The 26,492-nt window shown below is 36.9% G+C and overlaps 5 protein-coding genes across 6 annotated transcripts; 2 read left to right on the top strand and 3 right to left on the bottom strand.

The window, feature by feature from the left end:
• The first annotated feature begins 922 nt into the window (after positions 1 to 922).
• LOC106643730 (putative ATP-dependent RNA helicase DHX34) lies at positions 923 to 6,025 on the top strand. 2 transcript variants are annotated; one of them, XM_089593792.1, is made up of 15 exons: positions 923 to 1,989; positions 2,061 to 2,227; positions 2,303 to 2,509; positions 2,586 to 2,718; positions 2,789 to 2,937; positions 2,995 to 3,227; positions 3,304 to 3,490; positions 3,554 to 3,748; positions 3,810 to 4,019; positions 4,100 to 4,465; positions 4,542 to 4,717; positions 4,798 to 4,908; positions 5,002 to 5,123; positions 5,196 to 5,451; positions 5,533 to 6,025. In XM_089593792.1, the coding sequence occupies exons 1-15, from the start codon at positions 1,005 to 1,007 to the stop codon at positions 5,807 to 5,809; spliced, it is 3,774 nt and encodes a 1,257-aa protein (XP_089449918.1). In that variant the 5' UTR covers positions 923 to 1,004; the 3' UTR covers positions 5,810 to 6,025. The 2 variants fall into 2 exon arrangements, with proteins under 2 accessions (XP_089449918.1, XP_014214500.2); XM_014359014.2 differs by having other exon boundaries at positions 5,193 to 5,451.
• PIG-V (phosphatidylinositol glycan anchor biosynthesis class V) lies at positions 5,991 to 9,330 on the bottom strand. The gene is made up of 3 exons (XM_014362945.3): positions 9,135 to 9,330; positions 7,657 to 7,720; positions 5,991 to 7,580 (listed from the first exon to the last, which is right to left on the bottom strand). The coding sequence occupies exon 3, from the start codon at positions 7,553 to 7,555 to the stop codon at positions 6,074 to 6,076; it is 1,482 nt and encodes a 493-aa protein (XP_014218431.2). The 5' UTR covers positions 7,556 to 7,580; positions 7,657 to 7,720; positions 9,135 to 9,330; the 3' UTR covers positions 5,991 to 6,073.
• Positions 7,827 to 8,829, bottom strand: LOC106646819 (pyruvate dehydrogenase E1 component subunit beta, mitochondrial). Its single transcript, XM_014362964.2, has one exon. It carries the CDS (start codon positions 8,819 to 8,821, stop codon positions 7,832 to 7,834), a length of 990 nt encoding a protein of 329 aa, XP_014218450.2. The 5' UTR covers positions 8,822 to 8,829; the 3' UTR covers positions 7,827 to 7,831.
• Positions 9,331 to 9,490: 160 nt separating the features above from the next.
• On the top strand, positions 9,491 to 12,217 carry LOC106646881 (BTB/POZ domain-containing protein 1). The gene is made up of 5 exons (XM_014363058.2): positions 9,491 to 10,251; positions 10,328 to 11,008; positions 11,088 to 11,408; positions 11,514 to 11,748; positions 11,831 to 12,217. The coding sequence occupies exons 1-5, from the start codon at positions 9,977 to 9,979 to the stop codon at positions 11,990 to 11,992; spliced, it is 1,674 nt and encodes a 557-aa protein (XP_014218544.1). The 5' UTR covers positions 9,491 to 9,976; the 3' UTR covers positions 11,993 to 12,217.
• Positions 12,218 to 12,780: 563 nt separating this feature from the next.
• LOC106639759 (uncharacterized) lies at positions 12,781 to 22,098 on the bottom strand. Its single transcript, XM_089590151.1, has 4 exons — positions 21,792 to 22,098; positions 15,479 to 15,600; positions 14,471 to 14,792; positions 12,781 to 14,089 (listed from the first exon to the last, which is right to left on the bottom strand). Exons 1-4 carry the CDS (start codon positions 21,942 to 21,944, stop codon positions 13,739 to 13,741), a joined length of 948 nt encoding a protein of 315 aa, XP_089446277.1. The 5' UTR covers positions 21,945 to 22,098; the 3' UTR covers positions 12,781 to 13,738.
• Positions 22,099 to 26,492: the final 4,394 nt, after the last annotated feature.

Genomic DNA, 26,492 nt, shown 5'->3' with positions numbered 1-26,492 from the left:
GTACAGAGACAGCCTCGAAAATTTACGATACGCATATATACCTACATTGTATACCGACAACCTTTGATAAAATAATGGCAAGGTTAGCGTGAATTTGCTTGCCTAAGTGTCTAATTGATAGACGCTCCTGAGCTGAAACTATGGGTATAATATGTTGTATGTACATACACGATAAAACTAGAGCTTTTCATCGTGCAACGCGTGCTTGAGTACGTAGCATATATATGCACATTATAGTTTGTCTCATAATTAAATGGTAACACAAATAATTGCACCATTGAATAGTGGAATGTAATGCATCGTTAGAAACAATAAAATACACATGTATACGCAGTTATTGTATTGTCAAATGATGCTGTAAACGTAATGTGTACCTATAACAGTTTGCAACTATTCAGTTTAGTCGGTTTTTATTTTATTGAGGTCGCTAAACATATATCTAAAGCTTCTCTAAATTTTCATAGAAAATAAGGCTAATGATTGAGTGAAAAAATAATAATTAAGTATTTGCATGTACTTAGTTTTTTTTTTTTTTTTTTCTTTTTTTCATGACTTTGAATTCTTTGGCTCATTTCCACAACAATTTTCTTAGACATCTGAAATACAATTTTTGAAAAAAGTGCGTCGTGTTTTATGCATCTCGGGTGGCAATTTGCCACTGGCAAAGCAGGCATGTTTCTTATCTTTGTCACGTGGGTGCTCTCGTTTGGACGTTTGCTAGACGAAAATACGCTCCATACTCTGCCGGCTCTAATATAAATATAACCTTCACTGAAATCAGATTGAAATAATATGGGATTTTCTACAGTCCGTGCAAAGTGTTTATAAATGATGTGTGTATTTGGAGGTGAAAAAAATTGTTAATAGTTTTTTTTTTTTTTTTTTTTTGTGTTTACTTTCAATACCAAGGTTAACAAGTTTCTTGAATTTTCGGAGTCAGTGAGCAATAAAATTATTTATTACTAGATTCTGTGATACAACAAGATACTTTTGAAGCATAAAATATGGGAAAACACAAGAAACACCACAGTCGATCTAAAAAAGAAAAAAGAAAACGTAAAAAGGAGAAGCATAAGAAAAAAAAACGCAGGCACAGCTCTTCTTCTTCTTCGTCATCCGAGAATAATGTAAAACACCCGAAAAGAAAGCACAGATCTGTTTCATCCTCATCGTCATCATCAGACAGTAACACTAGGAGTTCTAAAACGAAACAAAATTACGGCAAATCTATGAGAGCAATAACAAGCACAGCCAAAGATAATTTTATGATAAATCTTAATGCAGATTCGTTTAGCTATGTACAACAAAATAGAGACGAAATTGATGAACCCAAAAATAAGGACAAACCAGATTTTAGTTGTAGGTCAAGGGAAACAAAAGATTATGCAAACTCTGGACCTGGATCATCAAAACAAGACTTGGACTGTAGTAGGAAGCATGAAAAAAGAAAAGATTCTGAAAGTTTTGAAGAAGAGGAAGAGACCTTTACTTATTTAAAATACAAGCACGATTTGAATTACGTTTTTTCAAGTTTCAATCTGGTTGACGATACTAACGATTTCTGGCTGTTTGTTAAATTGTTTGAAACAAGACAGAATGAGTTGAAACGAAAAAGAAATCCTTTGTACAGTGTAAACAAAATTGGAGTCCCAGATTCTTATGATAGATTACACAGATTAAACTTTTTTCTTAATTATCGTAGCAGAGAATTATTTATAAGAGTCCGAGAAAATAAAGAGCTGACCGAAGACAGGCTTCGTGAGTTTAAAGAAATAATAATGTTTTATTTGGATTATAAGCAAACAGAAACATTCTACAAGTTGAAAAAATTGAGGAATGAACAGAAAAACTTACCTGTTGCTCAGTTCAAGGATGAAATACTTGAAGCTGTCCGAAGTGAAAGAGTTGTTATTATTGCTGGTGACACTGGTTGTGGAAAATCAACTCAACTGCCTCAGTACCTTTACACTGCTGGATTTGGTAGGATAGGTAAGCATAAAAGTAATAATTTTTTTATTACTTATTCAAGTGAAGATATTAGAAAGATAAAATCTTTTCAGCTTGCACACAACCACGTAGGATTGCTTGTATATCATTGGCAAAACGTGTTGCTTATGAAACATTGACTGAAAATAAAAATGAAGTTGGTTATCAAATAAGATTTGAAAAGCAAAAAGGACAGGATACAAAAATTACTTTCATAACAGAGGGTCTTCTTCTACGACAGGTAAGCACTACTTTTGACATAATACTTTAGCTTGTGAAATCATCCCATTCACGTTAATGATATGTGAAATAATAGATTGCTGGTGAAGCAGAACTTTCTCAATACGATGTCGTTGTTTTGGACGAAGTTCACGAACGACATTTGCACGGCGATTTCTTGCTAGGCATCATGAAATGTCTGATTCATCAAAGAAGTGACATCAAGTTGGTTCTGATGTCAGCTACAATTAATATCGAACTTTTTAGCAATTACTTTGCTAATGAAGATGTTAAAGTGATTCAAGTGAGCAAAATCAAGCAAACTTTTTACATGAACTATGGAATATTTTTATCTTCATAATTAAATGATTTGTATACAGGTGCCTGGAAGACTGTATCCCATTGAATTAATTTATAAACCTGTGCTTATTGAGGATAAATACTCTAAAACTGAAAGGTTCAATCCTAGTCCTTACATTCAGATAATGCAAATAATCGACCGAAAATACCAAAGTGAGAAATAATCGACAAATTTCTATGAAATCAGTAAAGTTTTAGTTAAAAAAAAAATTAAAAATTTCAGAGACCGAAAGAGGTGATTTACTTATATTTTTGAGCGGTATGAGTGAGATCACAGCAGTAGTGGATGCTGCCAAGGAATACAGCAAAAAAGACAACAATTGGATTATTTTACCTTTGCACAGTACGCTATCTATAGCCGAACAGGACAAGGTAAGCCGTGATCAAAAAATTGCTTGATTTTTTCTTTAAACTCTGTATGCTTGTTAGGTGTTTGGCTATGCTCCTGATGGAGTGCGAAAATGCATCGTGTCGACAAACATCGCCGAAACATCGATCACCATTGATGGAATACGATTCGTTGTCGACAGTGGAAAAGTTAAAGAGATGAGTTATGATCCTATTTGCAAGATGCAAAGATTGAAAGAATTCTGGATCAGTAAAGCAAGTGCTGAGCAAAGAAAAGGAAGGGCGGGAAGAACAGGGCCAGGAGTTTGTTACCGGTAATAATATTTTTGGTCGAAACAAAGCATATTTGTATATAGGTAACTTTATATTACAAAATAAAATATGTTTTAGGCTTTTTTCAAGCGACGACTTTTCGGCATTTGAAAAATACTCGACGCCAGAGTTACAAAGGGTACCACTCGATTCATCTTTGCTTCAAATGATTGCCATGGGCTTACCAGATCCGCGTAAATTTCCATTCATCGAGCCCCCTCCGGCAGAAAGCATAGAAAATTCGATTTTATCATTAAAAGAACACGTTAGTATACATAAAGTTTTAAACATGTTTATAAGAAATAATTTACTTGAAAAATTTGAGTAGGGTGCCTTGACGGAAAACGAAAAATTAACTAGCATTGGAAAAACTTTAGCAAAGCTACCAGTAGACATAACAATCGGTAAAATGCTAATCATGGGCTCGTTGTTCCATCAAATCGAGCCTTCGTTATCTCTGGCAGCAGCTCTCAGTGTTCAGAATCCTTTCACGAATAAAGCCTACAGAGATTTAGATTGTGAGGTAAGTAAATTCAGACAGTTTTCTTAAAGGAACTTTTTTTTAATGTATTGAATAATTTTAGTCATCAAGAAAAAATTTGGAATCGGATCACGGCGACCCAATAACTCTGCTAAATGCTTACAGAGAATGGTTGGAAATAAAACACGAAAATGGTGGAGAGGTACGCTCTGGTAGCAGTGCGAGTAAAAAGTGGTGCAGGAGAAGGGGATTGGAAGAGCAGAGATTCTATGAGATGACGAAATTGCGCAATCAGTTCAAGGATTTACTTCAAGTAAGCTACAAATAGTATCCCAAACGCAAAATGCACATTGATATTTTAAAGCGACTCATCCGTTTTTATGCCGATTTAAGGAATGTAAAATGTTGCGGTTCTCGGAAACTGATTCTGAAATGACAAGTTCAGAGCGAATTATAAGACACGGAGAGTTGAAACTGTTGCGATCCTTAAAGAGATCTTACAAGCAGAGTGATTCGTCCAGAAAGCGGAAACAATTGAAAATGGACGATGACAACATAAGAATTGAGGACGATAAGGAAGACGAGGAGATTGACATAAAAGACATTGAGTTTAGAATGAAAAATGACTTTTCACGCATCAGCAATTTAGTGACAGCCTCGATGGCCTGCAGTTACAAGGATCTGATGATGCTGAAGCTGATCCTGTGCAGTGGTTTGTACCCTCAATTAGCTATCGCTGACGAATTTAATTATTGCAAGGTATATTTTTTATTGAATACGAGTTCATTTACGTATTTCGTTGGTGTGGACACTAAATCGTTATATTCATCTACAGACTGTAAACGAACAACTGTTTCATACCAAAGTCAAGCCATTCGTGGCTCTGCATCCTATGAGTTTTTTTGGCGTTCATCCACAAGTGTTACAGCTTGAAGAACCAGATATTGTTACTATTCCAGGATACAAGTCTAAAACTCCAGTCAGCCCGAAACATCAAATTTTAGTATATTTGTGTGTAATACTTTTCGTTATTAATATAATAATATATAAAACAAGCTTATAAGATAGGTTTTTTGTTCATATGTTTCTAGATCATTATTAGAAACTACAAAACCATATTTGGTTAATACTCTCAGAATGCCTGCTGCCCAAACGTTACTTTTACTATCACAAGAAATCGATACTAATTCCACGTTTACAACGTAAGTAATTTTTACGCGATCCCTCGCTGTTAATCATTCAAAGATTTTGATTGATTATTTTACTAACTCATAATACTATACAATTTATTCCAGTCTCGTTTGCGACTCATGGTTGTCCTTAGATTTTCCCACTCCTGACAGTGGAGGGATTCTTTTATTAAAAGTATCCAAACTGCGACAAATGTGGGATAATCTTTTAAATTTACAACTGCAAGGTAAAAAATTTATTTTACCATTAAAATTATAAAATATTTAAGAATCTCTTATTAAAAATTCGCTTCCAGAAGATTTACCAGCTGAGAGCAAAGAAGAAAATATTGAAGAATTGGAGTATGAGCTTAGCAAAGGCCTTGTCGACTTCATGCACACGTCTGTGCCGTATACGATAAAACGTTTGTTGGCTGCGGATTTAAAAAATATTTACGTTGGAAAAGAAGAAAATTCAGCAGATTTAAAACCGAATCCATTTTCAGTTGATTTTGAATGTGTACCGCACGAGAAAAAGGGTGGTATGCGCGCTTCAAAATACATTACTTTTAATTGGTAAGCCATTTTACAACTTTTTACAAATAATTCATTTTTATGCTTTTCTACCAATCGAAAATGTTACGGTTTCTCTTTCAGTTTAGTGGAGAGTGACTGGAGCGATAAAGTGGCGTGTGAAATGCTTGAAATGGAATGGACATGCAATATCTGTGATTTCCAAGGCATGCTGTCGAGTCTTGAAAAACTACAGCACATGAGTTCTTGTAAAAAAGAGGAGTTTGTAGTAAACAAAGCCAAATCGTTACCAGAGTCGAGAAAAAAGAATGCAGTTGCTTATGATTGCCCCAAGTGTCAAAAAACGTTGTATCTTGCACCTACAGAAGTTTTAAGGCACAGGAAACAACATGAAGTTTAAATTTGTTAACTGCTGTTTGAATTATTGTATATACTGATTAAGTAAAGCCATTCAACTGTACATATAATTTTATCGTCAAACCTTTAAAATGTTTTTAAAAGAAGTCTTGAGAATATACTTTAGAAAAATCAATAATCAATTAATTTACAAAAATTAAGTAACAACTATCAATTGGTTTTTTAAATATCTTTTTATTGTAGCTATTTTGAAGTACAAAAATTCGTGCGTTTCTTGATCAGAAAATATCAATAAAATATTGTGCACTCAAGTCCAGGGATAAAAATTTGCAAACATAAGGCATCCAAGAACAGTATACCCCAAGAAGTACCTATAGACAAATTTTTCACTTTTTGTGTAAGACTGTTGTGTTATGAAGAATACTTTCCATTTTGAAAACATATTTTCTGTACTTTCAAACTCCGGTTCCTTGATACACTTCGACGCTTCATCCTTCTCTAGAGTTAACAAGGCACAATACCAGTACAGCAGAGGAGTAGCTGAGCACAACAGCCTTGTACTCACTTGGATGTGCACAAATAAGATGCAGAATAGAGTGAGAAATGCTGCGTGCACTACAAAAACGAACATCGCCAGCGGATACCTTTCGTTGGATTTTCGTTTTTTGGCTATACCAGTATAAAACTCAAGAGTGAAAAATTTTGATTTGTGCTCTATAAAAAAGCCTAGTATACATCTTAACATTAAGTACAGTGCTGGCAGAGCTAGACAGAAATTTGGTATCTGCTTAAACTCGTAATACTTGAGAAAACCTACGTTCCAATATTTGCTCTGTACGTAAGAGTAAGCTATCGGCATCTTGTTGTTGCACCACGCAAACTCATGCCGGCCTGGCATTAAGAGATCGTTATCCAAAGCGTACTTCTGTACGTGATATGGAAACGTTGTGTTTGCTTCTGTCTTGCAATACAGCGCATAATAGTGTATCTGCAACCCCAAAAATGGCAATAAGGACACGAAAATGGTCGTGAAGATTTGAAATATACTGAGAAAGATGTGTCGAAAGTCGAAGAGTACAGATCGCTTGTTCGAATGGTACAACCGATATTCTGTTACATAATTTGGTATTGAGGTGACTAAAAGACTTCTCAGCCATGTGTAGGCAGGAAAGCCAGTATTGACCAGCCCATTGGATCTGACTAGCGTAGAAAGACTGAGTGGCAAAAAGACACATGGATTATTGTTGACACTCTCGAGCATGCAGTAAAAGGTGAGGAAGGCGAATAAAGTTTCTGTATAAAGTGCGCTAAAGAACACACTGGCCGGATTGATGCAGAACAGTATGGCGGAGCGGTAGGCTACCTTGGTGTTCTGAAACACATTATCAGTGAGATCATAGAGGATGAGGGCTAATTTAACGAAGCACACAAAGTTTATCACGATGCCGGCAAGTATGATAGTACTGCTTTGGTTGAGGGTCGGTGGTGCAAGCCCTGCAACGAATCTGACGAGCCACGGGTATAGTGGAAAGAACGCCAGCGTGTTCTCGTAAGTGTAGCCATACTTGGCTATGTGAATAAAATATTGGGCGTCCCATCGAGTCAAACCTTCAAAGAAGAATTTTACGAGTCTGTCGAAAAAGTATTGTTTCTCAGTCGAATCTATGGGAGTCCGGAACGCGTCAGCATTGTGGTCTGGGCAGAGCAAGTTGAAGACCATTTGCAGTAGGAGAATGAGGCTGCGTGATGCTATTGCGAACCAGTATACCTTGTGCCTTGCTGTATACATTTTCCTTCAGAAATTTGGCATTCATCTGGAATATTATTTTTGTTATAGCGAGATTAATAACATTCATTGATATTTATAAGATTGAAGTCATGGCTGTTTACCTATGTCTAAAGTCTTTTTTCTCGGCTTCATTCTATTGTTTAGTTAATTAATTAATTTTATTATCTGAAATAGGTAAAAAAAAAATTAGAAAAATTTTCTCAAACCAACAAAACATCTTATGCTGTTGATGTACTACATAATCAAACAATTCAAATCTCAACAATTCAGCTCCGATTAAATTTTAGTTCCACAAACTTTCTTGGCATATTCTACAATGTGATGATCTTTGGGTGTGCATTCATATTCAATTTTTTCTGAGTAAGGCATAGGTACATCAACCCCGGTGCATCTTACAGCTGGTGCATCCAGTTGGAAGAATACTGGATTCTCCATTACTGTTGCCACGATCTCAGATCCAACGCAGCACCTTGGCCATCCCAACTCAACAGTCATGAGCCTGTGAGTTTTTCCAATAGATTTGAAAACAGCCTCCCAATCAACGGGCCTCAACGATCTCAAATTAATGACCTCAGCCTCAATCCCTTCACTAGCAAGAGTCTCTGCTGCTTTCATGGTAAAGAAAGTAGCTTGTCCATGAGTTACCAAAGTTATGTGTTTACCAGGCTTTTCAATTTTCGCTTTACCAATAGGTATTACAAAATCCTGATCAAGTGCCTGATCTGTAACGGGGAACTCCATGCCATAGAGCACTTCACTCTCCAAAATTACACAAGGATCAGGGTCCCTCACAGCAGCCTTGAGACATCCTCTATAATCTTCGGAAGTTGATGGAGACATGACTTTTAATCCTGGTACATGCATGTACCAAGCTGCAAAGCACTGCGAGTGCTGGGCTCCAAGACCCTTAGCATTGCCATTTGGTCCTCGAAAAACAATGGGTACTGGTAATGTTCCTGCTGTCATGTAAAAATTCTTTGCAGCACCATTGATAATCCTATCAATGGCTTGCAAAGAAAAGTTGAAGGTCATGAATTCACAGATAGGCTTTAGCCCAGCAATAGCTGCTCCAATTGCTATTCCACAAAATCCAGCTTCTGTTATTGGAGTGTCGATGACTCTTTTATCCCCATACTTTTTCCATAGACCCTTGGTAACCTTGTAGGGTCCATCATACTGAGCCACTTCTTCTCCAATAATAAATACCTTTTCGTCTCTTGCCAGTTCTTCATCCATTGCTGTGTTGAGTGCATCACGTACTGACATTGATTTCATTGATTTCCAGAAATATTTTTGACCACACACACATTGTAGAATCTTTGTGAGCCTTGGTAACGTTGCCATCATCTTATACATCAATGAAATAACTCGACAAGACAAAATTGAAAAACAACTTTTACTCTCTGTAAAACACAATTCGCTGACGTCTATGTGCCAAAATAAATTATCAAAACAAATGAAACAATAGAACATAATGAAATTTGAATTATTTGATCATTTTCTCTAGTACACATTGTTCCTGATCAGTTTACATAAATACATTATTTACAAAAATTTAGATACAAAATAATAAAATTACCCATCTAAATTAATAACCGCTTGTCAACATTAGCTAGCGTCAATGACAACCGAAAGCAAAAAGGTATTGCCATCTTCACGAAAATAATCTTCACAGTTGCAGAGCATATTTTCAAGGTAAAATTTTTTACTGATTTCCACAATTGTTTGTATATTTTAAGATAATTATCTACAGACCACAGGATAATAAACACTTCTTGTGCATGGGTATTATTTTAATTTCACTCACAAAAAATTTTCAAGTGTGTTGTGTGTATAGACACCAAGTGACCTACTTTATCTACGAACTATTATATATACGACGAAGAGCTGCAGCCTTCAGCTTAGGTTAGTAAAGAGGAGACGAAATCGTGTGTGTGTATCTTCATATCACGTATAACTTTTGCTGACTGCTAAGTTGTTTACTCATTAATAATATAACAATTTATACTTAATTATTATTACAAAGTGCAACTTTATGAATTGTTTCATCTCAACTCCACGTATTAAAAGAAAATTAAGTAGTAATCAGCTTCTCAGCTGATCATTTGCCAGAACATCAAGTTGTGTTGTTTATCGTGCGTTTTATTGCGTTTATAAACACTTGATAAGTTTATTCAAAGACTTTGTTGAATTGTTGTCGTACTTAGTGTTTTTTTTTTAGTTACGCTTAGTCACATTTCAGAATTCGTTAGTTGTCAGTAGTCTTGTCAAGTTTTGTTTACAATTGTGTGTTGCTATTGAAAAAAGTGTCAGCTAAGGAGAAAATGCAGAGAAAAAAACATTTTTGATCCACAATTAGTATTAAAACTGAGAGCAGGACATCACTGGCTCAAGCAAGTATTGAAGCTGTTGTGTGTAAAAATGTCTGCAGAGCAGAGCTCAGATGATGTGTCAAATGCATCTGCCAGGTTGAGTAATTTAAGGCTAATTCACGAAGATCCAGGAGCAGATGAGGCTCTTGCGGGTCCATCTGAAGTCGAAAATGCAGAAGCTTTCAACAATTCACCTCAAAACATGCAACCAGCTGGCAACTTTATGCTGAACAGAGCTAGAAGGGCTGTCACCTTTGTATCTGATGAAGAGCAAGCATCTGTTGGTCCCAGAAGTGGTGAACCTTCTACTTCAAACTATGATAAGTAAGTAGTCTTGTTTATTTTAGTTATAACTTTCATGTGTGCTGTAGAACTAAAGATAAAATTTTTTAAATTATAGTAGGCCACCTAGCAACTCGGCAATTGTCTCAAGGCCTGAAACAAGATCTCGTATCAGTATTCCATTGGAAAATGGGGCATCAAGTTCTACAACGCCACGTGAGTACAACTGGCAAGGCAGCAAGGCAACGATGCGTGAGCGTTTCGCTTTCCTCTTTAACAACCACATCCTCTCGGACGTGAGATTTCGCGTAGGCACACAGAAGCGCATAATTCCAGCTCACAAGCTCGTCCTGTCATCTGGCAGTGCTGTTTTCGATGCCATGTTTAACGGCACCTTGGCTACCTCGTCAGACGAAATCGAAGTACCTGATGTCGAGCCCGAGACTTTTCTGGCTGTTTTGCTCTATCTCTACACTGATGAGCTGCTAATCAATCCCGACACTGTTATGACGACCCTCTACACCGCCAAGAAATACGCCGTGTCTTCTTTGGAGAAACATTGCGTCGATTATCTGAGGAGTAATCTAACGACCGACAATGCATTTTTGCTGCTGGCGCAAGCTCGACTCTTTGACGAGCCGCAGCTCGCTGCAGTCTGTCTCGATACGATCGACAAGTTTACGACTGAGGCGCTCAATGCCGATGGCTTTACGGATATCGACATAGACACACTTATTACTGTTTTGGAGCGGGACACGTTGCGCGTCAGAGAACTGAAAATTTTTCAAGCTGTTGTCAGGTCAGTGTAATAATATATTCGAGCCTATAATTTTTCTTATGTTTTGGCGGATTTTGATTTCATTATATGTTGATTGTAGGTGGTCGGAGGCAGAATGTGTCAGGCAACAGTTGCCAGTTACACCGGATAATCAGAGATCCTTTTTAGGTAAAGCTATTTCTTTAGTTCGTTTTCCGCTTATGTCAATGGAGGAGTTTGCTAGTGGCCCAGCTCAGTCTGGACTACTAACTGACCGTGAAATCGTTTCGATATTTCTTTACTTTACTCTTAATCCAAAACCGAGAGTCGGGTTCGAGGCTATGCCGCGATGCCTGATGATGGGCAAGGAACAAACCGTTTGTCGATTTCAGCAAACGGCTTCGGAGCGCTGGGGATACAATGGCACTAGTGATAGAATAAGGTAAGATAGACATCGCTTGACATGAATTTTTCGTAATTTCGTTTTCGAGTTGATTGGATAAATTTTGGAGTTCATTGGATGAATATTTTTTTCACACAATTTTAGATTTTGCGTCGATAGGCGAATATTTTTAGTAGGCTATGGAGTTTACGGTAGTGTATTTGGTCCGGCTGAGTATGAGGTCCTGATTGAACTGATTCACACTGCATCTGGTAAAGTGATATCTAAAAATCAGACTAGCTTCAATTGCGATGGCTCGAACTACACTTACCGCTTGATATTTAAAGAGCCAGTCGAAATTCTACCAAATACCATTTATACAGCTTCTGCGACTTTTTCAGTAACTATATGCCATTTTTTCCTCTGTACAGAAAAATTACTGTTTAGTTATTTTCAAATCGTCAACAAAAATAATATTTTAGGGTCCAGATTCGTACTACGGCACCAAAGGACTGAGACGTGTTACCGTTGACTGTGGATCTAAACACGGAAAAGTATTGTTTTCCTTCAATTACGAAGCTGGCGAAAATAATGGTACTTCGATCGAAGATGGACAGATTCCCGAGCTTATTTTTTATACGTAAAAAGTTTGTCAGTGTACGAGACATATAAGTATTTGCATTTTTTTCGAATATGCCATTCATATACCTACATCCAGTAAAAATGCTTATAGTCAAATTAATAAATGTTTTGAATATGTGATATTTTGTTTTTATGGACATGCTTTATTTAAACCATATTTTGTTATATATTTTGAAATGATTGTATCATTCAACAAAAATTCAAAAATAAAATAACTACTTGAAAAATTTTAGGTCCATTGATTTTAATTCACATTTTTATTTTGTTTTAATAATTAGAATACTATACTTGAGTTTGATACATTAAATACGTATTGCGGTGCATACATTCTATAGCAAAAATAAAAAAGTTTACACAATTATTTCTTTTAAAGCTAAAGTTAATTTATTTTGGCGCATGGAGAAAAAGCTCCGATGAAATTCCTAACTCCTTACATAAATATATGTATATATTTATTATTATAAATTATAAGACTAGTGTTTGAAATTTACAAGATTAATAAGCTATAAATTTTATAATTTAATGTTTATACATGGAAAAAATTACAACTTATTCAAGTGATTCTGATAATCTAAAACTCACATCACAATCATATCGAACGCAACATTACTATTGTTTTAAAATATATTTGTACGTTGTGAAAATAATAATTTTTCAACGTATTTTTTCTTACATTTACTTTGCAAATTATTTGACGAAATTTTTTTGTAATAACCTGAGGTAATGGAATCTATTTTTAATTTTGTGAAAGATTAATGTACAAAAATTAAATTAAATTGAATTAGTACTTCCTTATTAAAATACTTCATTACATGTATATGTGTATTTAAATTAATTACTCTAACATTTGATTTTTCTTGAAAATCTATTAAAGTTAAAAAATGATAATATTTCGTGATCTACTTTCATTAAAAAGAAAAGACATACATTCGGAGAGTATGTACACTTTTGGTATACATTCCAACTAAATTTTTCTTTCTTCCTTTCTTTTACTTGTTATATATTCATAGTATTGTTTTAATTTCCCTCCACGCACCAAAACAACTGTTATCGCAACTGAAATAATTAAATCATACGTAAAACCTATAATTTGTCCTATTTCAATAATCTAAAAGAATGATAAATAAACGCGCTTTTATTTTAAGTACAAATATAGACACTGACCACACACAGATCCTAGAAACATACAGAAAAAAAAAAAAACGGCAGTCTTACCAGATGACACAAATAACATAAATTATTTTATTCAAATCGTCATGTGAAAATAAAAATTACGCACAGAACACAAAATCACCTTTCGGACAAAGGAAAGTTTTAAGAAAAACCAGAAGAAGAGAGAAAGAGAAATGAAATGAAAAAAAAAAGGATGAGAAAGAAAGAAACGCACACGCAATCAGTCGTGAGAAAAATCTAAATTCCCTCTGGAAGCCGCACGTCGCTTCTTTAATGCACAACGAAATCAGAAAAAAAAGCATGGAGAATAGTGTGAGAATGAAAAAAATGCCATTGAATATAGAGTTGCTGAGAAAAATTTTCTTTCGAAATAAAAGGACAGAATGACGACAACCGGGCTGATTTAAACAACAACAATAACATAATAAAAAATATTGATAATACAACGATCTGCCAAGAGAAGAGCAATATTTCGATAGTTAATATAATTCATAGTAGTAATGATGATAATAATAGTAATGATAATAATAATAATTGTTGGCCGTTGGCTGAACATTTTATATGATTAATCGATGTCACACCCCCCTGCCGATCGTCTTGTTAATTTTTGTATGACTTTGCCAAATTGTTGGATCGTCGCCGAGCTTAAGCCTCATTTTGAGTAGTCGCTTGGAAAAGATTCGACAACCGCAGCCACTCCGCACTTCAATGTAATCCAGGGCCCAGGGCGAGGTGTTTGTGTTTGTGTTCGTGTTGCCGTTGTTGCTGCCGCTGCTGCTGCTACTGCCGCTACTACTGCTAGTGCTCGTGCTGGCGGTGGTGTTTTGGTACGTGTCGATTTCCGGTTGTTCTCTTTTGGTCTTGCTGTAGTGGTTGCCGCTGCCGTTGTGCTGGGGCGAGCTGGTCACGTTGCTCGGGCGCTTAGTCTGTCGAAAGTGACAAATTCAATTCGTTTGAATTATTTTTTTCCTTACATACATGGACAATTTAACAATCGCCAAGTACAAAGAGTTATCGTAATTACAATAAATAACTAAATAAGTATGTGTGGGTGGGTGCATGTATCAAATAGTTAAACTGTCAAAAGAACCGGAAAAACGAGTGTAAAGTGTTACATACTTGGTGAATTTCAACAAAAACGTAATATTTGTATCATTGAATGCAAGTACGTTAGTTATTACGTAAGTACCTAAATGGATAAATGTTTTAAAAAAATTTCGAATTTCTAACTACTATTTAGTTACATTACTGGTATATTGGATACGAGGCCCTATAACGTATTGTATTAAAATGTAGGGAGCACTTACATTTTTAACAATGGCATACGAGTACGAGAATAGCTGTACGCATCGTGACTGCGATTTGAGCCTGTGATCAATGTACTTGCAGGGTTTGCCGATGACGTCGGGCCTACACGATATCTCGTAAAAGCGCTGCGCGTTGTCGCCGTCCCTGTAAAGCTCGACGTACATGTTCTCGACGTTACGTCCACCTACGGGCTCGACCATTTCTACGACGGATGGACAGCACTCTGAGGTGTTGGACTCGCTGTTCTCTTCGAGCTTCATCAGCTGCTGCAGTTCCGAGTAGGAAAGACGCTTCAGCGACGACTCCTTGAGCGCCATTTTCCTTGTTTTCCAGAGTAGTAGGTTAATTATTTGCATTTTTTTTTTGTTTTTTTTTAATATATACATTTATTCAATCTGCTTACAGTATGTGTAAGTACTTAAAATGTTTAAATGTTTTAAAATACAGTTTTAATAAAAAATTTCTTAATGTCTACTGTTTTTCTTTCAATGACAAATTTACAAACAATACTATTTTTTATTTTAGGTCTGTCACCAAAAAGCTGCAGTGTGATATATAAAAGCTCAAAAAAATCAGGAATCTTAAACCATGGCCATATAAAAATAAACAGAAAAAGAAAAAATAAATAATCTAAAACAACTCACAAAGTTAACAAATCATTAAAGTTACTCTGAGAGAGAAAACACAAATATTAGGTAATTGTCAAGGTATTACATTAAAAGTCACGATTATATTTTTCAATTTGGTGAGAAAATTTTGTAAAGAAAATTGTTACCGATTTCATAATAATTTTTTACTCTTTAGAATGATTATTGTTACTATTTGCAGGTACATTGATTTTTATTGTTCCAGTACTATGGTTTTCGTATGAAAAACCAATATTATTACCCTGCTTCATGAATCTCAGATATAGATTATAATGTGCATCGGAACAGTATAGGTAACATTTATTTTTCATTTCTCTCAGTGAATATCTGAAGAAAAAGCGAACAAGTGTGTATACATACCTTCCGTACATGTGAGTGAACCGCTTTCCAATGTGGCTATTCCTGGGTTTGCGCGAATAGTTGTATGCCAGGTTATTGGCGGCGACTTGCCGCGAGAGAAAGAGTGTGATTAGACAGGCAACCTGCGAACAACAGTTTTTCTGATATAGTCCCTCTATTATTGATACAAAACCATTCGTTATATATACTGTATGACAAATGCATGGGAATGCAAGAGAAGTATCCGAAAAACGGAAAATAGTGCATGTTGACGATTAAATGCAAGTCGGTTTTGTTCATTTTCAACGTAAACACTAAAAATAAACTTTACGAAGAGAAAATACATTTCACCGCCAACGTTTGAAGCGTATAATTTTGCCCTGGCGCCTAACGCGCTCTAGACGCGAGTTTCACTGTTGCCGCAACTAGACAGTTTTAAAATAACAATTCCAAATTACCCCGAGAGCTTTTTCGCGAAACTCATTTGTTACTATTACTCTCCTTTCAAAAGTAAGAGAAAATCTTACAAAAGGCCACTGTGTATAGATATTGGTTACCATACAAGCAACCTAACTACGGCGAATGGCTGTAACCACGGCGGCAGCAACAGAAGAGCAGAGTTAGAAGTAGAAGATTACTCTCGCGCGGATCTATAGGTAATCCCCATGCAAATGAGGGGTGCCCGGAGGCGCCAAGATTTTCCACGAGTCACGAGGTAATCTTCCACCTCCGTGTGGTGCGCTATAGTGGTTTCGATTTAATTGACGACGCGGTGGGTGCTATAGAGAGAGAAAGACTTGGGAAAGTGTTACTGTACTCAGCTCGGAGGGTTTAGCTTGTAATCCAGAGAGTCGACAGTTACGATTTGTACGGCATCATGACCACATACGCGAGAGGTGGTGAGTTAATGGAAGTATGTATGTATACCTATATTCTCCGTGCGGCAGCAATTGCGTGTTTTTTCGGAGCTTAACGTAAGTATTTTTTTTTTTTTCTCTGGACTTTAGAAAATTACGGAACCGCTAGAAATGAATGGTAAGACTCACAGAAACCTTGACGCTAATATGAAATGCCTCTAATTGGATCAAAGAGCTTCGCCGGCGCGATCGCGCAACGATATTATTGATGCAAAACCCACGTGTTTCTCAGCTTGAAAAATGAGAAAGTCCTTCCGTTGGGAGAGACGCGGATAAGTTATTCATATCGATTACTGTATGGCGATGCGTATCGGAGAAACGAGGTCTCTGATGATTAGTCCGATCTCGAATTTTATTAATACAAATTGCCGTCCTTTTTTTCATAAAATACATCTCGTAGAAGGACAATTTTTTTGTTATAAACAGTGTCTCTTCAATCAACGTCAGTGCTCAAGGAAAATAACACAAAACGAAAATCGCTCGGGAAAAACTTGAAAGAAATGGAGAACAACCGCCCCACGGATTAACTCATTTTTCTTCACGCAGCACAATACTTCATCCTCTTAGAGCTTCGTCATGATTTTATGCAATCCGAAATTAGCAGAAAAAGCAGAAATAAACGGAATAAACTAGTTTTTTTCCAAGATACATACAAGTCGTTGTAAAAGACAAATGCGTACAAAGTGAAAATAAATAAATGCATATGGATACATACAGCATTACCTCGGTATGCTTGTCTAAAAATAAACTATAAGTCACTTGAGGGGGTGCCGCTCTCTTCTCACCTCTTGTCATGTATCGATATTGGCTCCGTGGCTCTATATAAGTTTCTCCCCCTTGTCTGCCAACACGACTGAACTTTACTTTCGGTTTCTCTCAACTTGACTGCGGCTCTGTATATGACGATGATTGGAGCGCAACTCAATTGAGACGACGCGAAATATTTTGCTATTTTTGCGTAACAACTGTGATATACTTATTCAATCTACCTTTTTTGCAAGTGGCTCGCGTTTAAACACAGTTAATCACGTGAAAAAACAATGGTAAAAATTGGACGAAAAGGCAATTAACAACTGGCTTATGTATTCAAGACTTTTCATCGAATTTTCTCAACGAGTTAAATATATTATATCGTGGTACGCATCGAAGACTTTGATCAACATTTTCCTATCTGTATTAATGATTTATGTGCAGTGTGGCTGATTTTTCCTCTAGCGCCGGGAAAAGTTTCAATTATTCGTTACTGGGTACGACGCTTATATCAATCGAGTCGATGTTATGATTTATGGGCTAAGCACGTTCTGGAGTTATAAACTTATAGAAGGAGAGTGTTTGTGAAAAGTGGATTTAAAATTATATAATTGAATGGACTGGAAATCAATATGGTACTATAATTATTATTGATCTATGAAATTGGAGTACACATGAGTTACATTTTTCCACGTCACTTTTCTTATTTAATGACTGTCCGTTTTAGATAAAAATTTCAATCAACTTATCACCTTTTAGAGTAGGTATGTTATACATAACGCTATACATTTGTAAAAAGACGTAAAAAAAAAAAAAAAAAAAAAATTTAAGCTAGGTGTCTACTATAAGATTTGTAAAATATTTTGCAATGTCGATCAGCACATTTATAAAGCTGTGTCATATTCACAGGTATGAAAAACCTGACGTCTCGTACATTTTGAGTCGAGTGCAAAGATTTCCATCGAAAAAACGTTTCTTCTTTTTGTGCGGAAACACATACGTATACGTGCTCTTGTCGTTAATTACTCGTATACCAGTGCGATCGCCAAAAGATTTGCCCGCGAGATAGTGGTGCAGATAAAAACCGGAATCTTTACTGTGCTGAAAGTGCGACTCTGTGATGAATCTCGACTTTTTCGAGAATTTACCGCGCATCGGATCGTTATTTGCCTCGTTATCGCGCCATTTTGCCGTGCAACGAACTTTTACAGCTAAACACCGGCTGCTGCAGCTAGAATTGCGTTTCTTGTACCTACAATTGCGAAGAACACCCGAGGTAGGTACATACACGCACTTGCACAGTTAAATATTAATGAGGGCTGAAAACTTGTTTACGGTGGCCGATTAAATTTAAAATTTAAATCCATTACAAAGTTTAATCCGTTGCAATTGAAACGTTTGAGTCTGTGTGTCTCATTATTTTATTTTCTTCGAAATGATTAAAAACGCACATTTATCGTTTGTAACTTGTCCATAAACAACATTCCGAATTACAAATCTGTTCTTTTTTTTGCCAACACTGACTTCTCGGATATTATGCCTCAATAATCCTTGTAATCAAAATTACCAGCAAAGAAAGTGACTTAATTACTGATTCAAGTAATATGCGGACACACGTTTACATATGTGAACGTATATCAGAAATAACGCAAGTACAAATGCGTCGATGACACTCGATACGAAAACAAACTATTTACAATATGTGGCATAAGACTGTAATACTCAACGAAGGACACAGATATGAAAATTCACTCGCTAGCGCGAAAGTATACATCGCGTTAGTACCAACCTATCCCCTTGTCTCTAATGGCGCATAAATCCTACCGAAACGACGCCTTCGATAAAGATCGGTAACGCGTGTTGAGCTACTTGTATTATTTCTGCTGCTGCGTATGCGTACTTGTATTATTATATGTACACAGTGAACTCGTGCGCGAAAGTCTGAGTTTGTCGGCAGGTTGATTATTGCGCTCTGAATTCCGAAATAAGTTTGCTTAGATCGGTTATCTCATTGGTAATTCACGCGCAGATCGGTAAACGTATATGCCCCTGTACAGTACTATTTAGGCGACCGTATTTAAAAACCAAGAGCATTGCCACACTCGTCTGCGATGAAAAACCATCGTTAGGTAAACAGATGAATAAATAAATTAATAAACGAGTGCAAAAAGAGTTGATTTCATCGATATCTCACATACACTTGGACCGTTGCAAAACGCGCTGTCATTCGTGCGTTAACGGTAGCCATGAGTGAACCGATCTAGCAACTTGGAAATCGAGAAAAGCGCCGATTGGCCGAGCACCGCCAACCCGCTGGGAGCCGTCGCGATAGGCTGGCGCTAGGAAAACTCGCGCGGAAAATTACCGATCTCTTTCCGCGACAACCGATCTCTTGATTTTTTTCTTTCCAGCGCTTATGCAGGTTATCATCTCAGTGACAACTGCTTTCATCCAACTTTCGATTGTATCGGGGACTCGTTCTTCTTACGGTGAATTTTATAAAGAAAATAAAAGAAAAAAATAAACTAACGTTTGAGCAGCTCAAAGTGAAAAGTATATTCAACAAATAAGGCGTGAAAAAAATACGCCACTCAATCGTATATATTTGAGTTTGATATTTCGTGAAATGCATTTGTATAGTATGTAGAAAATTAACTCATTTCGATATACGCACTGTGAAGAAAAATGCACCGTTCCGCAGCGCATTTAAAAAATAAATTAATTTATAATTAGGCAACAAAACCGCTGTCAATAACGTGCTTTTTTTCAAACATGTAACTTGTCTGTTTTTTAATTACCATAAAGTATTTGGGTAAGTCATTAAATTACTATTCTTACTTATATGCATATTATTTACATATTTCACAAGATTGACAATTGATATTTTATCAAAACATTACCCATCAAAAATTTTCTAATTAAAAGCTCCATCACGCAAGAAAGTAAATGTATTTCGTTTGATTTTATTTAAGACTTGACCATAATGATTCTTATCTTAATGATTCTTAAAGACGTAAATGTTATTTGTAACAAATAATAAAATAAAAATAAATGTGAGGATTGAATTATATTACAGTGCAGAGGAACAACATATTTATAAATCCGACAACCGTATTCAGTCAAAGTGCCAGATAGTGTCCCGTAGCCGTCATGTCAATGGTCAAAGGACAAATAATCTTCCCAATTATCCCTCTCCCGCTCCCATGGGAAGGAGTTTTTAATCGGTGGGCGCCCGTGTCGATAAGTATATGTGTCCTGCACTTACTGAATAACTTATAACTGCTTGTGGTAGGGGATTTTCAACGAAAAAGGTCTTTCCGTGCATATGCGGGAATCCGACACCATCTCTGCGATATAATTTTGTTTTCGTAGAGATGTCTTTTAGAAGATTTTCTCCTTCTCAATAATTAATATAAAAAAAAAAAAAAATAAAAAAAAAAACCATAACACTAGTTTTTTCCCTGGGTGTGATAAAAATATATAAAAAATAAAAAAATAATATTACTACAAATGCAAATTATAATCATTTTTGTAATAAACTGTTTTTTTACACCATGTTGCTATGAAATTACTATTGCAAGAATTTTTGTTACATTACTTCCTCGAAACATTGTCATTTTTGTTTGAGTTGAACAATTGGGAAAATAATTTGACTTTTTTGAAGCCACCCCTTCTTTACACCTCTCTGTACAGATTTCCTTAACAATCCAATGAAATCCCTCCCATATATTATAGATCTCTGTCCATTAGGTTGTCGTCTCGATGGCGTTTGTGTGTTCTTCGACGAATTTCCGTTCGAGTACTCGATACCTAATTACGCGAATAATCATAAAGGGTGTAGAAAATACAGGCTACACTATAATGGGTGCAAAGTATCCTTTTCCCCTGTTGCCATGGGCGAGCTGCTGCAGGCGCCAGCCAACAACAACCGCTTACCCTATACTGATCCGGAAATGGAACCCAAACTTGCAACGCTCTACACACACAATTACACCCGGCCATTTTGTTTATTCGCACAAATGCACGCCTCAAACCTTTCACTATCCGGCGCCGGTGCGTCGCTCTTTTTAACGCACTCACGCACGCGTGTTTTTCTCTCCAAAGCGCATTATACGTACGCACAGATTGCATGGTGCTTTTGCGTATAATTCCCCCTCAAGTATGTCGCCGATCGGATCGAGACGTGACGAGATCGCGATCAAGATATCGTGCGGAGCGAGGCGGTATTTTGACGCCAGTAGACGATTTTTTTTTTTTCTTTGCACGCGCAAATTAATTTTTCCGTGCTGGCTCTGATAAGTCACCGGTGTTGGTACAAGCGCGTGCTTTCGCAGATCGCGAGCCGATAGTAAGTATGTGTATTTTTCACATCGGCTCTCGTGCCACGCGATGTGTTACGAACTTGTGTTTTATAATTGTTGCACAAACGGATATGCAGGAGCTGAAAGGGAAGGGGAAGGGCACAACGAATGGGTGCTCGTGTGTCATGTACGTTGGCGCGTGTATAATGTATATGATTAATTAATGCCGAGTGGTTACGCATTGTAAGGCGTGTGCTTTTTGCACTGCACTCGTCATTTACACCTCGTCGGATTGTTGTGCAGAGGAAACTGCAAAGGTCACCCCCTTATTTCTTCATTTAAAAAAACGGATAACGGTATACTTACCGCGACAATTACGCTGATGATAGCTTCAATTCGCATAGTAGCTGGCCGGGCCAGCGGTAAGGCCGTCGCTTCGAAAAGCGCGTGGACCGATCTGGAATACCGATCCAGGCGTTTGCGACGTTCCCTTTCTCCCTCTCTCCTTCTCTCCTGCATCAATGTTCAGGTTTTTTAGTGTTTACCACCTTTTTTTTTCTCTCTTCGCTTCCTTTTTTCCTTTCTGCGTTTGGATCTTCACCCGCGGGCTAAGGTATAATATCATGTATTAGTTGCCGGTCCAGCTGACTATGGTCTCCCGAGCTGTGGTTGAGCCCCTTCAGAGTTTATAATTATGTACAGAAAGCGATTAGCGAGTAATTATTGTGCGTACGAGCGTGGATTTATTTGCGGCGACGCCGCGTTAGGGTTGCTGCTGCTTTTGTAGCAATGGCGAGGTGTTAGGCGCTTCGTTTCGACTCTCGAGCGCTCGCTGTTCTGGTGCACCTGGTCCTAGCGCGGCGTCCCAGACACGTGACATGGCTGTCGCCTTGATCTGCAATGATACAACATTCATCATTGGATTATTTATCATGTATTTAAATTATTATACATGTATTATATATTTTTTTACATTTCATAATATTTTAAAATTTCTATGAAATTGAAATCGGAAAACTTTCGAGCTGGGCTTAACGAAAGGTACTTTCCAATCTTCCAAATATAGAGCTCACAATGGGTTACATATACATCGCAAATATAATATATACACACATGCAAATAAGGGATTTCTTGCATGGACGTTACGTCAGTTCGTGCACGCAGAGTGTATGTATGTATCATGTTCGCAGCTCGAGGAGCCAAGCCCTTTTCTTGTTTTCTTTTCTCGCTGTAATCTCTCTCGATACGAGCCGGGACGCTGCTCCCGATAGAATTCCCATAAATCTCAAAAGCCTGTCTCTTCCTTCCTCTCTCTCTCTCTCTCTCTCTCTCTTTCTCTCCCTTGACTTTTAAAACTCCTTGCACTTTCGTGTACACGTATGAGCTGTTATTGTACGCAAGATTCGCGCCCACACCTGCCTTCCCCCTTTTTTGTTTATCTCGTTAAGAAGAGGGAGAGGGAGAGAGAGAGAGAGAGAGAGAACTCGTCTCTGATGGGAGTGCCGGATAGGCAGGTTTCGGCCTTTTACGATTCGTGTTATGGGTTGTTTTACGGGACGCCAGTCCAAGTGGGATGACTATGTTGCTGCCGCTGCTGCTGTGTGCATGACGGCCCTTTGTACTTACCTTTTTTTTTCCTTTAGTGGTTGATGTCTGCGTTTTAATGGTTACTTGGTTACAGAGAAACAAAGAAAGATAGCCAGGGTGACAGATGAAGATGTATTATGTCGAACGTGGCTAATAGAATATGTACAATTTTTGCTCGGCAAAATAATTGTCAATCATTGAGAATTTCTTGATTTTTTACCAATAAAAACTGCAAAAGATAGTTGACTACAGTGTTACTATTAACTGTTATTAGTTTTGAATATGAACGACATCTTCAAATGGATGCAACGTGCAATTAACAAATGTGCTTCCTTTCATCGTGCTTATAAGATGCGTTAATATTTTTAATTAGCAATCAGTCATTTTGTACATTTTCGTAAATTTTTTTTTGTCATAAGATTTTTTATAAGAGTTTCAATTTTGGATCTACAATTTTTTTAACATGACATACTTCTACATTCTGTTTTGTAAAGAGCATTTTATATTTGCTTTTAAGAGTAGCTCTAATTAAAGGAAAAATATACCAACACAGAACCTTCAAAAAGCTACACGAGAACATCCATTTTAATACCTAAATATTCTCCACGAGGGAAAATTTGGAAAAGAGAATAAATAAATAAGTCAGTAAAATTGAGAGTACATTCCTTAAGAGTATGACGATTTTGTACCTTCTACACCTTATTTTTACTCAAGGTATGGGCTTCCTCCTATACTGTAGTGTAAAATGAAAATTTTGTAAATAATGCAGCTTGATAACTTTTGATATTCTGTATGACCAAATAAGGGCTGCAATACTTCAGAATAAGTAGGTTTCGTAAGATGATAACAATATACATATTCTTTTTTTTCCATGCATTAATCCTGTATGTTCAAAAACAACAAAAAAAATAAATAAAGAAAGCTCTCATGACACTATGACCAAACAATCTTTCCACGATCTTTTAACATATTGAAAATATATTTTTTTTTAATAATTGCATTGCTTTACAAATTTATTTTCCAAGTTTAATCTCACGAGCTCATTCTAGCGCTTATATATGCGTGGCTGCATATGCTACCTATATAATATACCGCTGCTGTGTATCGTATATATAGGTAAATACAGTTGGTGCGTGTGCAGAGGTATACAGGGTTTGAAAAGTCGCGACATAAATGCGGCCGTGCATGGTTGGCTTGTTTATTCGTGCGGGGGATATGAATTTCGACTCTGCCAAGTTGAGTTCCCGGGAGCATAAAAAACGCTCGCCTTTTAGTTTATGATAAATAAACTTAAAATAATTTACGAGCTATGGCTCGCTGCTTCGTATTTGTGCTAGTGTATGCTCGATTCATTCGTACGTAACATGCCGATGGCATGCCAGAGAAGCGGGCCTTTAATGATCAAAGTGATGGATTCACCTAACTTGAGATGAACGTTTCCGCACCGTTGGCTCTGTCTTGGTATCATTTGTACATTTTATTTTTTACGAAAGATAAACCTAGGCTGAGCATCAATCAGCATTGAGTAAATCATGTTTATTAGGAGGAATTTTTAATCATTCAATCTACTGCGGAAAATAATCCGCCCTAGCGGGTTTTCTGTTTTACTGATGCGTAATTTAATTGTATAGGTAGATGAAAAAAAGGGAGGCTTAAAAGAAGCGCTTGCATGGTTTTCGATTGCGTTGTCTTAAATCCTTGATCTTAAATATCTAATCAATTACGTAGTGATAAATTTCATCGATTTCCTGCGCTTCTATAAATCTTTTACTATGTTTATCTGCTAATTGAAGTTAATGAATTGATGGGCCATTCAAAATTGAAGTGAAAACATCTTGCGCTCGATTACGTACTGTATTATTAAAGGAGAAAACTGGTTATTGGAGCAAAAAGTAAAAGAAATGAAAAGTATACACTCGTCGACTTCATGATGGCAGATATAATCAAGAGAAAGAAAGAGGGAGAACTAAAAAAGGAAGGAAGAAATGATGAGGCGATGGAACATGTCTTTATGACGAACGAATCGCGGCAAACGCGTGGAAGTACCTAGTAGTTTAAATAAATTTTTAATAGACGAACTTGGCATACAAGTGGTGAGAGAATTTTTTTTTTTTTTCTTATTTTAATTTCTTAACTGTAATGAAAGAAGAGGAAGAGAAGACGTACAGCGTCGAGAGCGAAGTAATCGAGAAATCGGCAGAAAGGCTGCGTAAATCGCGCGATTTAACAAAACCCCCCGTGAAGTGAGAGAAATCCGTAAAGGAAACCGGAACGCGTGGTACCTTAGACCATGTGAAAAAAATACGTGTGACAGGACCCAGGAGATTAAGATATCCCCGGCGGCTTTTCTCACCAAAAAATCCCCGTTCTCCACCTTCTTCTCCTCCTCCATGTACGAACGAGTCATTCATGAGGTCTCGTATCGCGCGCGTGCGTGAGTACTACATATACTTATTCGTACATGAACACCCGCAGATATACTTATATATGTACGTAAGCGTAGACCGCACGCACCGTAACCCGATATCTACCGAGAGAGGGAGATAATTCGATCGACAGCGAAGAAGGCGGAGGAGGAGCTGGAACCTACTTGTATGTAGGTATGTGTATCGGTAAAATGTGTATGTAAAAAGGCAGCGGGACTTGCTTAATAAGGGGGAAGGGCCCCTACTTCGTCTTCTTTTTCTTCCTCTTTTAATCTTTAATCGGTTATTGACGAGCGTCTTGCAGCTTTTGGAGTGAGTGTACGAGTTGGCTCGCTTCTCTGATGCACTCTTTTTCTTTTTCTTTTTCTTCGGAGCTGAGAGACCCCGCCAAATTGACGCAATTACACAATTGACTTATCCTTTTTTTTTTTTTTTTTTTTTTTTTTTCGTAAGTACCGTCAGATAAGAGGATGAACGTCTTTTTGAACGTGAAAATTGTTTGTCAGAGGAGGGAGAGGTGGACACGCTGACGACTCAATTAGTCGCACGCTTCGTCGTAAAATTCTTCGCAGACGTTTTAACTTTTTTTTCCGTTCAATAAGTAAACAGAGTTTTAGTATACCTACAATAACGAAACAGCCAAAAAAAGAGCTGATGTGTGTATGAGGTAAGATTTTTTTTGTTACATTAGATGAAAAAAGACTGATTAATAATTAATCAAATTACTACATCCACGTTTTACGTATTTACTTTGATACATCTCGGTCGAAGCTGCAGGAGTTATCGAAGGGACAATAAAGCTCTTGCCAGGAAAGGCCAATTACATTAATTTAAAATGTAATTGATATATTTACAGAAGCACGTAATTTCCGAGAATTCCCTTCTCGAGTACACCCCGTCCTCTTATTTTTTAGTCCGTTTTCTCTTGCTTTACCAATAACTCTGGGTAGTTTTGCGTCGCTTATCCATAACTTAAATCTAAAAAGGGTTTTTGTTTTTATTGGTTTTTTAATCGTTCTAATACTAGTATCTGCTTCGATGTGAAACAGAAATA

This window comes from Copidosoma floridanum, unplaced genomic scaffold, assembly GCF_036245765.1.
Source record: "Copidosoma floridanum isolate Cflo_tuat_1 unplaced genomic scaffold, Cflo_Japanese_pri ptg000001l, whole genome shotgun sequence".
NCBI lineage: Eukaryota > Metazoa > Arthropoda > Insecta > Hymenoptera > Encyrtidae > Copidosoma > Copidosoma floridanum.
The sequence above is the reverse complement of the archived record's forward strand: the minus strand, read 5'-3'. Positions and strand labels throughout refer to the sequence as shown.